The sequence below is a fragment of the Notamacropus eugenii genome, chromosome 4 (assembly GCF_028372415.1).
Source record: "Notamacropus eugenii isolate mMacEug1 chromosome 4, mMacEug1.pri_v2, whole genome shotgun sequence".
NCBI lineage: Eukaryota > Metazoa > Chordata > Mammalia > Diprotodontia > Macropodidae > Notamacropus > Notamacropus eugenii.
In genome coordinates this window covers 91,349,905-91,365,555 of record NC_092875.1, presented here as the reverse complement: position 1 = coordinate 91,365,555, position 15,651 = coordinate 91,349,905, and the positions used below count along the sequence as shown (strand labels likewise).

The 15,651-nt window shown below is 40.9% G+C and overlaps 1 protein-coding gene across 3 annotated transcripts in view; it reads left to right on the top strand.

The window, feature by feature from the left end:
- Positions 1 to 15,651, top strand: part of ADGRB1 (adhesion G protein-coupled receptor B1) — a 262,780-nt gene that overhangs the window by 114,806 nt on the left and 132,323 nt on the right. For 2 of the 3 annotated variants that reach the window (XM_072602911.1, XM_072602909.1), the window contains exons 10-16: positions 358 to 464; positions 2,673 to 2,867; positions 4,816 to 4,884; positions 5,917 to 6,025; positions 10,799 to 10,942; positions 15,178 to 15,253; positions 15,399 to 15,501. In XM_072602911.1, the coding sequence (XP_072459012.1) occupies positions 358 to 464; positions 2,673 to 2,867; positions 4,816 to 4,884; positions 5,917 to 6,025; positions 10,799 to 10,942; positions 15,178 to 15,253; positions 15,399 to 15,501 (803 nt within the window). Of the gene's footprint in view, positions 1 to 357; positions 465 to 2,672; positions 2,868 to 4,815; positions 4,885 to 5,916; positions 6,026 to 10,798; positions 10,943 to 15,177; positions 15,254 to 15,398; positions 15,502 to 15,651 lie in introns of those variants that run through there. The other variant, XM_072602913.1, reaches the window with a different exon arrangement.

The following is a 15,651-nucleotide window of genomic DNA, read 5'->3' as shown; positions in this document are numbered from 1 at the left end:
AAATCCCTTTCCTTCATTGGATGTTTTTTTCCTTTGTAGAATGAAGGGGCTGGACCTCAAAATCTTTACGGTCCCTCCCCACCCTGGTTCTACTCTGGTCCTAACAAGAGACAGAAGGGTGAACAGGACAGCCCAATGACTGTTTAGGGACCCCTGAGTCAAGGTTGTGTCAAGTTCTAGGCATCAAGAGGGTAACATACAGGGGTGGTGAGGCTCAGCTAGCTCTTGAAATCTCTGAAAAGGGATATAGGAGTCTATGGTTCTATGCTCCATTAATGAAAGATAATGAATGAGATGACCTCTGGGGAGCTCTCTGAGACATAACCTGAACCTCCCCTTTTCCTAACCCCACCCTAGGCCTCATCCTCAGGAAGTGTGTGCTGGATGAGGAAGGGATCGCCTACTGGGAGCCTCCCACTTACATCAAGTGCATCTCCATCGACTACCGGAACATCCAAATGATGGTGAGGAACCAATGACCCCTTAGTAGGCCCTTCCATCCCCCTCTTCCCTGACTCAGGGCCTCTCCATCCCTCAACCACTCCCAAGAGAGATGTGGTCTCTTCCTCTACCATCATTTCTCTGATAGCATGGTCTTCTTCAGCAACGAAGGATGAACAGAACATCTGGACACTGGATGCAGGACACTGGATTCAAGGACAAATCCTGATGTTTCCTGAAATGATAACAGTAGAAATATCCTTAGCCTTAGAACCAGTGGACCTGGATATTATCCCTGCTTTATTTATCACCACTTGTGTGCTCTTGGACAAGTAACTTGACCTCTGTGGGCCTCAGTTTCCTCTTCTGTAAATGAGGACATTGGGCTAGAATGGCCTCCAAGGTCCCTCCCAGCTGTAACATTCTGTGTTTCAGGATTCCCTTCTAACTTTGACATTTTACATTCTAGCACCTAAGGTCCCTTCTGGCTTTGATATTCTAGATATTACATTATCTGCCTCTACCTTATCGTGCACTCTTGGGCAAATCATTGAACTTCTCTGAGTCTCAATGCATGCTTCCAAAAGGTGAAGCATTTGGGGCAGATAGTCTCTAAAGGATCTTTCAGTTCTAGCACTCTAAGTTGGGGCTATGACCCTAATAAACTGCGATCTTGGGTCAGTCTTTTCTCCCTTCTCTACAACTCAATTTTTCCTCATCTGTAAAATGTAGAGGTTTGACTAGATAGTTTCTAGGGTAGTTTCCAGCTCTGATAGTCTTTGGTTTTGTAACTCAGTGAATTCCCACTGCCAAGACCTTGCTTATCCCCATCCTCACACCAGGAATTCCCTCTCCTGTCCAATCTGCCTGTCTAAACCCTACCTGTTCTTAAGGACCCATATTTAGCCCCACTTTCCCTGGGAAGCCTTCCCTTGTTGCCTTAGTCCACTCAGACCATCCCCACCTTTTATGCCTGTTGATTCCTTCACCTCTGCCTCTGCGTTCTGTTTCCTTCTCAACTCCCATTACCCTCTTCCCTCCTATTTCCCTCTTTCCTTCTATCCTCTCTCATTCTCCAGATCCTTCCATTACCTCTTCCCTTCCCTTCTGGGAACCAGTCTTTGGTCCTTTTTAAAGGGGATTCCTGCTTGGTATTAGGGGGTTGGATGAGATAACCCCTGAAGACCTTTCCAGCTCTAGCATTCTTTGAGCTTGCTATGGTGAAAAGGGCAGTGAAGTGGACAGAACATCAGCCCTACAGTCAGGAGGACCTCAGTTCAAATCTGATCTCAGACACTTACTAGCTGCATGACCCTAGGCAAGTCACTTAACTCTGATTGCCTCCAAAAAAACAAAAAAAGGCAGTGCAATGCAAGTTGAAAGACCTAGGCTGTATTCATACTTCGGCTGTGTGACTTCAGTCAAGTCAGTTAATTTGGTGGGGTCTCCATTTACTTATTTGTAAATTGAAGGGGTTGGGCTCAATGATCTTTAGGATAGTTCCCAGCTCTAAAACTCTGTGATTCTATGATTCTCTCCTTTTTCCTCCGTGTCGCTTTTTCTCCCTCCTCTATCCTTTATCCTTTGTGCCCTTCTCATCCTCATCCTTCTCTCTCCCTCCTTGCCCTTCCCTCAAAATGTCTCCATCCTTTTCTTCCTGGGGACCCATTAAAGTAAGTTTCAGCTTTAAAACCCTGCCTCTCCTTAACTCCTCTAGATTCTTTTCCCTATTTCTCCACCACTGTTCTCTATTCCATTTCTTGAGGTCATAGAGAGGAGCTGGTAGCTATTTCACCTCTGGGGACATGGGAGCAGTTTTGTTTCTAACTTTCCTGTATGAGCCTGTGACGAGACTGTTGGTCCCAATCAGATTTCCTCTGTCCTTTCACTGGAAAAATCAAAGGTCATATCTAAGTGTGGTCATTTGGGGGCTTGGAATGGGATGTTTCAATTTCTCAGAAGCTGAGTCCCTTAGAAATTCCATCTGATTTGCCTGACTGTCAGGCCATAGTGGGCCTCCTAGGAAAGGGATTTAAAAATCTCTGCAGAATGTTCATAAAGAGTCTGAATAACCTGTCGGTAAAGTTGTCTTTATTCTTGCATTGGATGGGAGAAGGGACTAGATGACATCTAAGGTCGATATGATGTACCCCTGAGACTATGATGCTGAGAATTGGTTTGCTGTACTGAAGTCATCATACCCAGTCCCCTGCCTCCAACCTTCTCCACAGACCCGGGAGCATCTGGCAAAGGCTCAGAGGGGAATTCCAGGTGAGGGTGTGTCAGAGGTGATCCAGACACTGGTGGAGATCTCTCAGGATGGGACCAGCTACAGTGGGGACCTCCTCTCTACCATTGATGTACTGAGGAATATGACCGAGATCTTCCGGAGAGCCTACTACAGCCCTACCCCGGGTGATGTGCAGGTAAGGGGCTGGGATAAAAGTCTGCTTGGCCCTTTGGGGATCAAGGAGTAGGGAACTGAAACGTACCCCACTAGTGAACAATACAGACTACTATAAAGGCTGAGTATTTCTGCCTTTCCCGTGACAATATCAGTCATTACCACTAAAATCATCACACCATTGCCAACAGCATGACACCATCATCATCATCACTGATGTCACCACCTCTGTTAAAACACCAACACTGTAATTGCCCTCACTATTACCACTATCATATTTGCCCTTCCAACCAACTGTAAGTTTCTTGAAGGATTACTTCATCATTGTAAATGCCTAGCATAATATTTGTCAGATTTTAGAAGCTTGCTCAATGATTTGTTGATTATCACAATTTATTACTGCCATAACAGCAACATCTCACCTTTCAATCAATCAGTTAATCAATATTTATTATTATACACCAGACATTTTAAGGTTTGAAGGACCCTTCACATGGATCTTATTTGATCAAATGAGAAAAACACCATAATCAGTACTTAAATCACACCATCCCTCCCACTATTACTATATAAAGTCACCAACTGGCTGTCACTATCATTTTAACCCACACCATCATAGTGAGTCAGTAAACATTTATTAAGCATTTACTATGTGCCAAGCACTGTGCTAAGTGCTGGAAATGTGAAAGACCAAACAAAGCAAAAAACAGTGTCTGCCTTCAAGGCACTTGCATTCTAATGGAGGAAAACAGGATACGAAAGGAAGCCGGAAATCAGGTGGGCTGATGGAGAAGCCCAAAGGGTGGCAACTGAAGATCATCCTCCTGAACACCCTGATTGCCCTCACTCTTAACCTCACTATTAAGCAGTGGTGTCACCACCACCACTGTCAATATTACAGTTGCTATTGCCATCACTGCAAAGTCACAACCATGAGCATTGCTATCAACGTCGTCATCACCAGCATTATCATTGCTCTCCCACCGTACCACGATGTATCCGCAAGGACCCTGACATACACAGGAGAGCCTGCTGTACAGGTTCTTAGATCTGCTTTTCTAAAAGGAAAGCAACTTTTGAGGGGCCAACAATCACTTTAATCCAGCACGTATATCATTCACTTAGTTCAGGGGAAAAAGTCCGCCCCCTGAACTTCAGAGAAAATGCAAAGAAATAATAATCAACAGACAGGGCTTCCAAGTGTCTGACCATAAGCACAATATATATATATATATATATATATATATATATATATATATATATATATCTCACAGATCAACAGACAGATTCAACTGTCTGACCATTACATAGATACATAGTTACCAGAGAGAGAAGCACCAACATCTGAGTTTTCGAAGCTGGGGGGCTCCTTCGTGGCTACCCAAAGTCTCATCTGGCACGCAAACACTTCCAGTGAGTAAGTCCCCAAATAAAACCTCACCTCAGAGTATTTATACACTTTTCAGAGCCAGAGGACATCACAACCCTTACAAATCAGTGCCTCATTAAAAAATTAACAAAAGGTGTGGGCCTCCCCTAATCAAACTTCTCTTAACGGGCAGGCCCATTAATGGGCAGAGAAGATCTTTAACTCTCATAATTAGCATTACACATGACCACAGTCACTGTAACTCTTATCATACAATTACCACCATTGACATCTTTGTTAGCACTAGCACCAGAACCATCACCATCATAACTAATAATACTACATCACCATCATTATTACTTTGTCTTTCCCCATCTTCCTGCTATTTCCTGAGAATTGGGGGCTATGTGTTTGCTGCTCTGTGTCTCCCACAGCCTCCTCTATAACTCACTTCATATGGAAATTTCTCAGCAGAAGTGAAGCGAAATGGAAGAAACAGAAACACTAACTTGTGCTTACTATGGTATGCCCCAGTTGTGACAAAGTCAGGCCTGGATGCCAAATGCTCCAGCATGTTGTCCTTTCTCTCCCTCTCTTCCAGAATTTTGTCCAGATTATAAGCAACCTGCTGACCGAAGAGAATCGGGACAAGTGGGAGGAGGCCCAGCTGGTATGGACTAGAGACAAACAAGTCTTCTTCCTTTTTCCAGGATCCCTTAATTAACTGGAGGAAGAGCCTAAAACTCTTCCAAAGGACATGACCTTCATTACCCTTCTCTAGACACATGCATCACCAGAAATAATCCCCACTCTCTACCCAAATTCATTCCTTTACGCAAATGGGCATGTATAGTACCAACTCTCAATTATCCACATTTAGAGATAACACTTTGCAAATTTCTTACCCGGAATGAGCCTTGCTATCACTTCTGCCAGCTTAATCCTAGATGCTGTAAACCCAGGGAAGCTAGCTCATTAAAATATAAGTTGGGATCTAATCAAACAGAAAAGATTAGTAGAGTTGATGGACAGAATAATGAATTATAGATTATAATTAAATTGACAAAAAAAGATATAACTTTTGAATTATCTGATGTCTCTTAAATTATCTGGATTTATTTTTATTTTCTTTTTCTCTTTTATTCCCCTTTTATTTGGTTGGGATTGAGGGAAATTATTTCTTGGTTTTAGATAATAAAGAGGACTAGATTTCTTTAACACACAGAGGGGACTTCAACTGCATGAATTCATGTTTCTAAATACATATGTAGAATGTATTTGGGGGTTGGCATGCTTCATTTTTTGACTGTTAAAGTCAGAAATGAGTGAGAAGCAAGGGAGCTTAGTGGGAAAACATGATACCTGCAGATATCTGATGGATTTTCATGGGGCATAGGAATCATATTGTTCTGCTTATCTCAAGTGACAGAGTTGGGATCATATTGGTTGGGGGTGAGGCATCACAAGGAGACAAATTTTGCCCTAACATAAGGAAATGCTTCAGTTGTGCCCCAATGTAAAATGGGCTACCTCTAGAGATAATAAGTTCCCCATCACTGGTTTTGAAGTGCAGGCTAGATGATCATTTTTCAGTGAAGTCTTGGAGGGGTTTGGTAGGGAGCCATACTTTGGATGGGAATTGGACTAGATAGCCTCTGAGAAGCTATCCTTCTGTGCTTGTATCCCATCTCCATCTCATCAGATGGGCCCCAATGCTAAGGAGCTCTTCCGCCTGGTGGAGGACTTTGTGGACGTCATTGGCTTCCGCATGAAGGATTTCAGAGATTCCTACCAAGTGACAGACAACCTGGGTGAGCTTCCCTTTCTCTCTGTCCTGCCTCTTTCCTTCTTTTTTCTCTCTCATTTTCTATGTGATTTCATCTCTAGTCTTTGTAATATGTAAATAAATTAGCCCAAGCAGGTTATGCCAGTACCTTAAACACCCCCACTCTAGATTCAGCCCCTTCATCCCTGTCCAATGGGTCAACACAAACCCAGAGTTGGATCATAGGCTCTCAGAGTTAGGAAGGGGTTATCCAACATGTACATGAGTAAGAAATCACCCCTGTAACATCCTGGAGCAGTCATCCAGCCTTCACTTGCTTCTTGTGAATGGTCTTCAGAAAAGCAAGATGACTTCCCCTTTCTTTCTTCTACTGACATCAGTCCATCAGCCTCTGGGATTCCTAATACCCTCTTAAAGATTTATGCCTTCCACCAGCTGGAAATCTCCCTTTTTCCTCATAGTTTCCCAGTGGTATAGAATCTGAAATAAGAACACCTGGGTTTGAGTAATGGTTCCCCCACTAACTACTTGGCCATGCTTCCCCAGTGTTTGGTATATACAAAGCTATATACAGTCATTCTTTTATTTACTCTGATTGACGTTCTCAGCGTCATCCTTGACTCTTCACTTTCTGACCCCATATGTCCAATCAGTTACCAAATCTTATCATTTCTTCACTGACATCTATTCTTTTCTCTCCACCCATATAGTCACTGGCCCTTATCTCCTCTTCCATGCAGTATTTTATTAGCCTATTAATTTGTGTCTCTGCCACTAGCTTTTCCCCATTTCCAATCCATCTTCCACAAATATTCCTAAAATACAGGACTGACCATGTAACTCTCCTACACAGGCATCTTAACTGATCACTTGTTCCTCTAGGAGAAAATAAAAACTCCACTCTTTGATTTGTAAATCTCTTCATAGTCTGGCTCTAACCTCCTTTACTGACTCATTTCATATTAATCTTTAGGTACTCAACATTCTATTCACAATAGTCAATTTGTTTTTTCTCAGACTCTGTTTTCCATCTCTAGCCTTCTTGACTTTGAGTGGTGGACTATCCCCTATACCTGAAATTCACTCTTTCCTCATCTCCTATCTCCAAATTCTTACTTTCCCTCATGGTTCAACTCAAGTGTCACCTCTTACAGGGAACCATTCCTGCTGACCCCCTCCCACTGGTTCTTAATACTCTTGATCCTTCCTCAAATTATAACGTGTATGTGTAGACACACGTACATGGATGCACATGTATGTTTAATGTTTACATGTTGTATCCTTCTAGCAGTATGTAAGCTCCCTGAAGACAGCAGCTGTTTCTGTTTTTCACTTTGCCCTTTTATTCCCAGTGCTTTGAACGTAGTAGTTGCTTAATAGATAATAATTGAATCGAATTGGATTAAACACAGACACTAGGAATCAAATGAGATAATGTATGTTGTGTTTTGAAAAAAATCCTTAACGTGTTTCCTAAATTTTAGCTATAATTATTATTGTTATCATCATTATTAATGTTATTACAATTGTTATTCTAAATGCTGCTCTTGAGTTTAGAGTCTAATGGAGGGAAACTGATGTAAATGGGCAAGTAGGGGTCCTGTCAAAGTCCTGTGAGACGTTTGGGGAAGGAGAGATCAGTTTGATTTAGGGTGGTGGTGGTGGAGTCACCAGGAAGACCTTCTTAGAAGCGGTGGCACCCTATCTTAGCAGTGAGGGAAGGGATGAACCCCAGCAGAAGGAGAAGGGTTGAGAAGCTCCATTCAAGCCAAGCAAAGGCAGAGAAATTGTAGTAAAGGCAAGAGGAGAATGGGAGATAGGCAAGACCAGTTTGGCAAGAATATGGATATGTGACAGGAAGTAGCATGAAATATTTGATCTAGGCTTAACATAATAATGGTCAGTCAGGTTCTGTAGGAGGAAAGACATCCTAACAGCCATGCCAAAGCAGAATGGGATGCTTGGGGATGGAGTGGGTCCCCCCTCATTGGAATCCTTCAAGGGGGTATTGAATGATGACTTGTTGGGGATAAAGAGAATAAAGAGAATTCCTATTCAGGTTGAGGTTTTCCAAACATCTGAGGCCTAGTCCAACTCCATTTCCAACCCAGTCTTTAATGGTTCTTTTTATAGCTGTTCAGTGACTTCTTTTTATCATTGTTCCCCATTACCAATGTCCCCTAAGGAATGAGATGCAGGTGCTAGGACAGAATGGAAAGGGTCAGAAGCTGTGGACCCAAATTTGTCTTGCCACCAGTTCATTGTGGCTTTGGCCAAGTCATTTTCCATGTCTGACTTCAGTTTTTCATCTATAAAATGAAAGCATTGAAAAAGATAATGAGCTTAAAGGCTCCTACTCATCATATTATTTTGTGCCTGTTCTGTGCTATCCATCTCAGCTCTGATACTCTATATCCTATGCTCTAAGGTTAATAAATGCATGTTTGGTTGATTGATTGAAGTCTCTTCCAACTGACATGCTCAGATCTATTCAATTCAATTTAACAATCTAAATGACTTTCATGTGCGAGGTACTGGCCTATGTTGGAAGGACAAAGACAAAATGAAAAACTGCTCCTGTCCTCACAGTGCTTAATTTCCATGGGAAGATTGCAACATGTAAAACAGGTCAGTATATACAGGATGCTTTGAGGATGGAGAGGACATTAACTAATGAGATCACCAAAGCTTCCTGTACCAGGTGCCACCTGAACTGAGTCTTGAAGGAAGCTAAGAATTCTAAGAGCCATCCACAAGGAGGGAGCTAATTCTGGGTGTTGGGGACCATGTATGCAAAGGCATGGAGGGGAGAGTGGAAATGGGAAGGAACAAGTAGGCTACTGTGGGTAGAACACAGAGTACTTTAGGAGGAATAATGTGAATTGAACCTAGAACAGTAAACAGAAGATAGTTTGTGAAAGGCTTTAAATGCCAAGTTGAGGAAGCTGTATTTAATTTCAGAGGAAATAGGTAGCCATTGATGGTACTTAAGAAGCAGAGTTACCATAGTATACTATCCAATGCTATTTTCTATTATGATTCCAATCTGAGAAATAGTCTCATATGGGGGCATTGATGGTTAAGTCGTGATCACTTTTCTTTTGTTTGTTTATTTAAATGGATCCCAAATCTCTTTTCATTCTGGAGAGAGGAAGCTGGATCAGAGTTTATATTTTCAGCAGTATAATAGATATGGAAAGCCCAGATGTAGAGCCATAGGATACCAGAAATGTTAAGGAATTTAGTATAAAACATTATTTCTCAGGGGAGAAAACTGAGTCCATCCAAGCTCATATGGAGCCTGGTATTGAGGCTGAAAAAAACTCTGCAATAGCCACTTGGGTTGAATTTTTTCAAAAAGAGCCAGAGAAAGTTAGAAAGAGGGAAGTGAAGTGATTTATCCAAAGTCACATAGTTAGTAAGTGCCAGCAATAGACTTCAAACAGTTTTAAAAAAATCCAAGTCTAGTTGTCTTTCTGCCGGGCCCTCAAGCATCATATTAGCTTGGCACTCTTTATGGAAGAAATCTTTCCATAGCATTTCTGACTCTTGTCATCAACCTTAGGCTCGAACACTCTTAGTAACAGAGAGCTCCCTCTTTCCCATTACATTGTGGTAAGACTTTGACTGTTGGGAAGATCTTCCTTAAGTTGATGGAAAATCTACTTTCCTGACACTTTCCCTTAGTTCATCTCTTTGGGCGCAAGCAGAATAAGCTTATTCCTTACTCTTTATGATGGCCTCTTAGATGTTTAAGGACAGGGATTATGTTGTCCCTTGCCCCACTTCCAAGTCTTCTCCTCTCCGGGCTAAGTGTCCCTAGTTCCTTTCATTGATCCTTAAATTACACATTCTCGTCTCCCACCCATCCTCCTCTGGACTTAATGTGGTGCATAGAACTACACATGGTGTTCTCCATGGTTCCTAACTAAAGGAGAGGACAATGGAACTATTATCTCTTTCATTGAGGTTGAGATTGTTCAGTCATTTCAGTTGTGTCTGACTCTTCATGAGTCAGACACATTGGGGTTTTCTTGGCAGAGATACTGGAGTGGTTTGCCATTTCCTTCTCCAACTCATTTGACAGATGAAGAAATCAAGGCAAACAGGGTTAAGTGACTTGCCCACTTGCAGCTAGTAAGTGAATGAGGCCAGATTTGAACTCAGGAAGATGAGTCTTCTTGACTCCATGGAGGCCCATCACTCTATCCACTCTTCCACTAGCTGTCCTCTCACTAAAGTTACTGGACAGCTAAATGTGGCTTCTACTCTTTCCCTTCTTCCTCCCCATGTCTTACAATGTTATTTTAAGTTATAGCTTTTCATCCATAAAGATTCCCCAGATGTTTTCACATGAACTGTTGTCTAACTACAACTCCTGCTCCATGCACTTCTCTAATTGATTTTTTGGAGCAAAGTACAGGACCTTACATTTATTTCTATTAAACTTTATCTTGTTAGTTTCTGACCAGCCCAATTGAATTGATCCATTGCTATATTTTCAATGCTGATTCTGCCATCCAACATATCTCTCTTTTTCCTTTCTATCTTTTTTCTTCCTTCCTTCCTTCATTCCTTCCTTCCTTCCTTGCTTCCTTCCTTTCTTTCTTTTTCTTTCTTATTTCTCTTTCTCCCTCTCCTCTCTCTCTTTTTCTCTCTCCCTCCTTCTCCCCTTCTTACCCTGTTTATGTCTCTGTCTCTCTCCTCCTCCTTATTCTTCTCTCCATCTGTCTCTGTATCTTTTCTCTGTTTGTCTTTATCTCTTCCCACCTACTCTTCTCTCTCCCTTTCTCCCCAGTCCTCAGCATCCACAAGCTCCCTGCCAGTGGTGCCACTGACATCAGCTTCCCTATGAAAGGCTGGCGTACACCTGGTGACTGGTCAAGGACGTCTGAGGACAAGGTCACTGTCTCCAAAAGTGTCTTCTCTACTGGTCTTGCAGGTGAGAGGGACTCTAGGCTTCTGGACTAGAGATGATGGGTAAGGGGTAGAATTAAAGAAAGCCTTGGGTTTCACAGTTAGAGTACTGTATCTGTCTCTGTCTCCTTGTCATGGGATGCCCTACCACAGGGTCAAGAAGGACCTGACCAGGAAGTCTTTCCTATTGTTTGATCTCATGCTTGAAGTAGGGAAGGATGGGAATATAATGCCATCCTCTTTCTTTTGGGAAAGTACAAAGTCACCTAAATCCTTCATGGAGGACATCCTTATGTGATTTTTGTCAAGGAACAAAATATTCCATGTTTTTGTCTCCCCAAAGAAAGCATGTTTAGACACAATATTACACTCCTTTCCCAATGGTCATATGAACGCTCTGTCCCACGCTTTTATTTCTCCAAATTATTCATGCACAAAACAATACCCCAGTGACATTTTCCTAAGGGAGACACAAATCATTCCACATTCCCAAGTGACACATCCATGAGTCTCATTTCTTCAAGTGAACTACATGCCAATAATCCTACTGCCTTATTTTTCCATCAGATATATGCACATACTATTTTACTGACCTTTTTTTATGTGTCAGACTTTGTGCTACTATTGGGGATACAAAAATAAAAAGTCCCGGTCTTCAGGGAGCTTACAGTCTCTTGGGGGAAAACTTCTATCTCCACATGTCATGTTCTCTTATTTATCTCACCAGACTAGTCACCCTCTTTTGGACATGTTTCAGTTTGTCCAGTCCTCCCTAAAATGGCATTCCCAGAACTAAACACTGTTCTTCAGGTGTGGTCTAAGCAGGGAGACTGTTACCTTCCTAAATCTAGAAATTCTAACTGTGGTAGGTGAAAGATGAAATAACTGAGGAAACAAAGGTTCAGTCTTCTGAAAATATTGATTTATTGAGTAATTGCCTAACAAATCAGGATCAGGCCCCTTCCTCAGCTTAGGTTTGGATCCTGAATACAGGAAGAGACAGACTTTTATACATAAAGCAATTAATCAAATAAGATCAATTAATTACAAGGAAACAGTACAACATTAGGTAATCTGATTTCTAATTAGAGGAAAGAATAGGAACTTTCTAAGTTGGGAGGGAGAGAGCAAACAGATTCAACTCCCTGAATTCAGAAAAAGAGATGTCTCATTCCCCTCCCCACCCCAAGTATATGTAAACAGTCAAAGCAACATGGAAACAATCTTTGATTGGTCAATATGGGGCCAGTTTTCCGATAAGACATATAAGTTGCTTGAGATGTATAGTTGTGAGAAAACTCCCTGCATCAATCTTTGAATGTGACTGAATTTCTGGTCAACATAACCTAGATCCTTAGTTAAGAGTCTCCAAGCAGAAGGTAGAGGTGGTCCAGCTTCCTAGCCATACAGGGCTAGGTTCAAACAATGCAGTATGATTTTCTTCCAATTCCCTCAATTGAATAAACTTTTCTCACAAGACAGAAGTTGGACTAGATCCACAATTGAAACACAAAGGAAGCTGAGCTAGCTCAAGAATTGAGTCACAAGATGGAGTCAGTGTGGTTCACTCAGTTCCCACAATTAACCATTTGCTGTTCTAATCTCAATTCCCTCAATTTTTTCAATGCCTGCTTTTGATTTATGGGGCAGTGGGTAGCCCACTCCCTCCATGGTTCACATCTGTATAAGCCAGATCTATAAGGCTTTTTTCATATGCTCATAATCAGAATTACATAGGTCAGGTTACAGATCAAAGTACTTTGAACGTTTAAATGGACTAATTTTGAGAAGGGAGATTTACTTGTTACCAAGGTAACCAAGAAAACTTAAACATAAATACGAACACCATGAAACAGAACACTAAAGCAGTACAATAATGATCATCAATATTAACTAGCATTGTTTCCTTGTATCTTAGTAACCCACTCCCAATGTCTATTTAATTAACACTTTTTGAGTCCCAGATGTCTCGTATAGTTCCTGGTCTTGGATCTCTTCTCTTGGACATTCTGGAATAGGTCTCATTCTCAGGGCAGTGCAGAAGGGGGATCTGCTTCTATAATCCAAATCACTTGTCTTAGGTAATTCTTCTAAAAATCTTCCAGTAACAAGATAACACAGTTTAGTGCAATCTCTTAAATTTGGTTACCCTAACCTGAAACTTCAGAAAATTTCATTTTTATATACCACTTGCTGTTTTCATCTTAACTTAAATCCTGTACCTGATATAAGAATCTAGAAAAAAATCATGAGAGTCTACCTCTTCTGCCTTTTAAAATTATCAGACAGATACCTTAGAATGGAAAAATAATTTTACTTTCTTTATGATTATCAAGGCAATTTTGTATGTGAAATCTTTACTTCAATTTTGAGAACTTATTATTGAAGCACAATTAAAGCCTGAATTTCTATACTAGATAAATCTGGAAGCCAATTATATACATATGTATGTAGTTATTAGAGAAAAAATCCAATCCCGTTGCTTTCTCAAAATTTATTATTCTGTTTAATTATAAAACTTTTATATTACATCTTTGTCTTATTACTTTGTCTAATTCTTTCTTTTGGAAAATTTCCTCCCTCTATTATAATTTGATGACAAATGCAGATTAAAATTGTAGGATTTTTCACTCTTGCATCCTTTTATAGTAACACAGAGATGTTTCAGGATCAATCTGTCAATGAATAGATTTAGTATTGTACTCACAAAACTTTTACCCCTCACCTGCCTTATAATAAGAATTTGCTAAGGAAAGAAAAGGAGAGAAATCATTATAACAGTGTCATGACTTATCGCCTTAGAGGCACAGACTGACCTGACATATATCATAGCAGGAAATTCCCTTAATTCTCTTTGTTTCCAAACATGAGTCATATCTGACAACCAATCATGTAGTTACATGGTAACAAAAGCCAGGCTTGGGATTAACCAGGTTGGGAAATTTCCTGTTCAGAAAGGAAATAGCACAATGAGGAGCTATTGGGAGAAAACCTTATTGTATTGTTTGAATCTAGCCCTGCATGCCTGGGAAGCTGGACCGCATCTACCCAATGCTTAGAGACCCATACTAAGAACTTAAGTTATGCTGATCAGAAACTCAGTCATATCCAAAGATTGATACAAAAAGTTTTCTCACAATTGTACATCTTAAACAACCCATATGTCTTATCTGACAATTGGTCCCATACTGACCAATCACTTATTGTTTCCATGTCCCTTTGGTTGTTTACAGACACTTTGGGGGTTTGGGGGGAGTGGGATACTTATTTTTCTGAATTCAGCGAATTGTACCTATTTAGTCTTCCCTTCCCAACTTGGAAAGTCTCTACTCTTTCCTCTCATTAGAAATCAAATTACCTAATGTTGTATAGTTTCCTTGTGATTAATTGTGTATTTATTTGTGTTTTTTTTTAGTGTATAGAAGTCTGTCCTCCCTGTATTCAGCATCCAGCCCAAACTGAAAAAGGGACCTGGCCCTGATTTGTTAGGCAATTGACATGCATTGCTTAATAAATCAAAATTCTCAGCACATTGAACCTTTGTTTCCTCAGTCATTTCATCTTTCACCTGCCTCTCTTAATTCAAACATAGATGGCTTTGTTTTTTGTGGGGATGAGGCTAATATACTGCACTGTTGACCCACATTATGCTGATAATCCGGTATCACCCCTAAATCCTTTTCTGGACAAATTACTACGTAGTCATGCTTCTCTCATATTGCACTTATGAAATTGATTTTTGGAGCCCAAATGTGAGCTTGATATTTGTCCCTATTAAATTTAATTTTCTGAAATCCAGTCCAACATTCTAGCCAGTCAAGATCATTTTATCTTCTGATTCTAACCCTACATTTTCTCTGTCAGCTTCATGTCTTCTATAATTTTATCTAGAAGTCATCTTTACCTTCATCCAAGTCACAGATAAAAATGTTAAACAGCATAGGGCCAAGCACTGATTCCTGGGTCCCTCCCCTTTAGACTTCTTTTCAAGTTGGAATGGAACCATTGATGACTAATCGTTGAGTCCCATCATTCAGCCTTTTTGAAATCCACCTGATTGTATGTAGTATTATCAATTCAATTTAACTCATAACATACTTATTAAGTGAATTGAATCTAAGGCTTCCCAACAAAGCTTTGTCTAAGGGAATGGGGGAGATGGGAGGACAGGAAGCTGAGGGCAGGATCTGCATGCACATGCGTCTTGAGGCCATGGGCAAGAACATTACTTGAATCTAACGTGATAGGGCTGTTTTACAGAGACCGATGCTTCCTCTGTGTTTGTGATTGGCACCGTTCTGTACCGGAATCTTGGCAGTATACTAGCCTTGCACAGGTAGGAAAGATTTGGTTCAAGCTGATCCTTCTCCCCTCACTAGACCCTAGGCTTAGAACCCTTCCCCAAGTTGTATGGGGGACTCTATTCTGGGATCTAGGGCTCAACATTTCCTCTCAAAGCTTCTTCTTCCTTTCTTCCCCAGGAATACCACTGTCCTAAACTCAAAAGTTATATCAGTGACTGTGAAGCCTGCCCCTCGATCCCTGCAAACCCCTCTGGAGATTGAGTTTTCCCACATGTACAATGTAAGTGTTATACATGTGTGTAAAGGTGTTTCTAAATATGTCTATACATGGGTCTGCACATGTGTACATGTGCATTTTGAAGGATGTGGGTGTGTGGATGTATTTGTACTATATTCATAGAACATGTGAGTATGTATATGTGCATGTAAC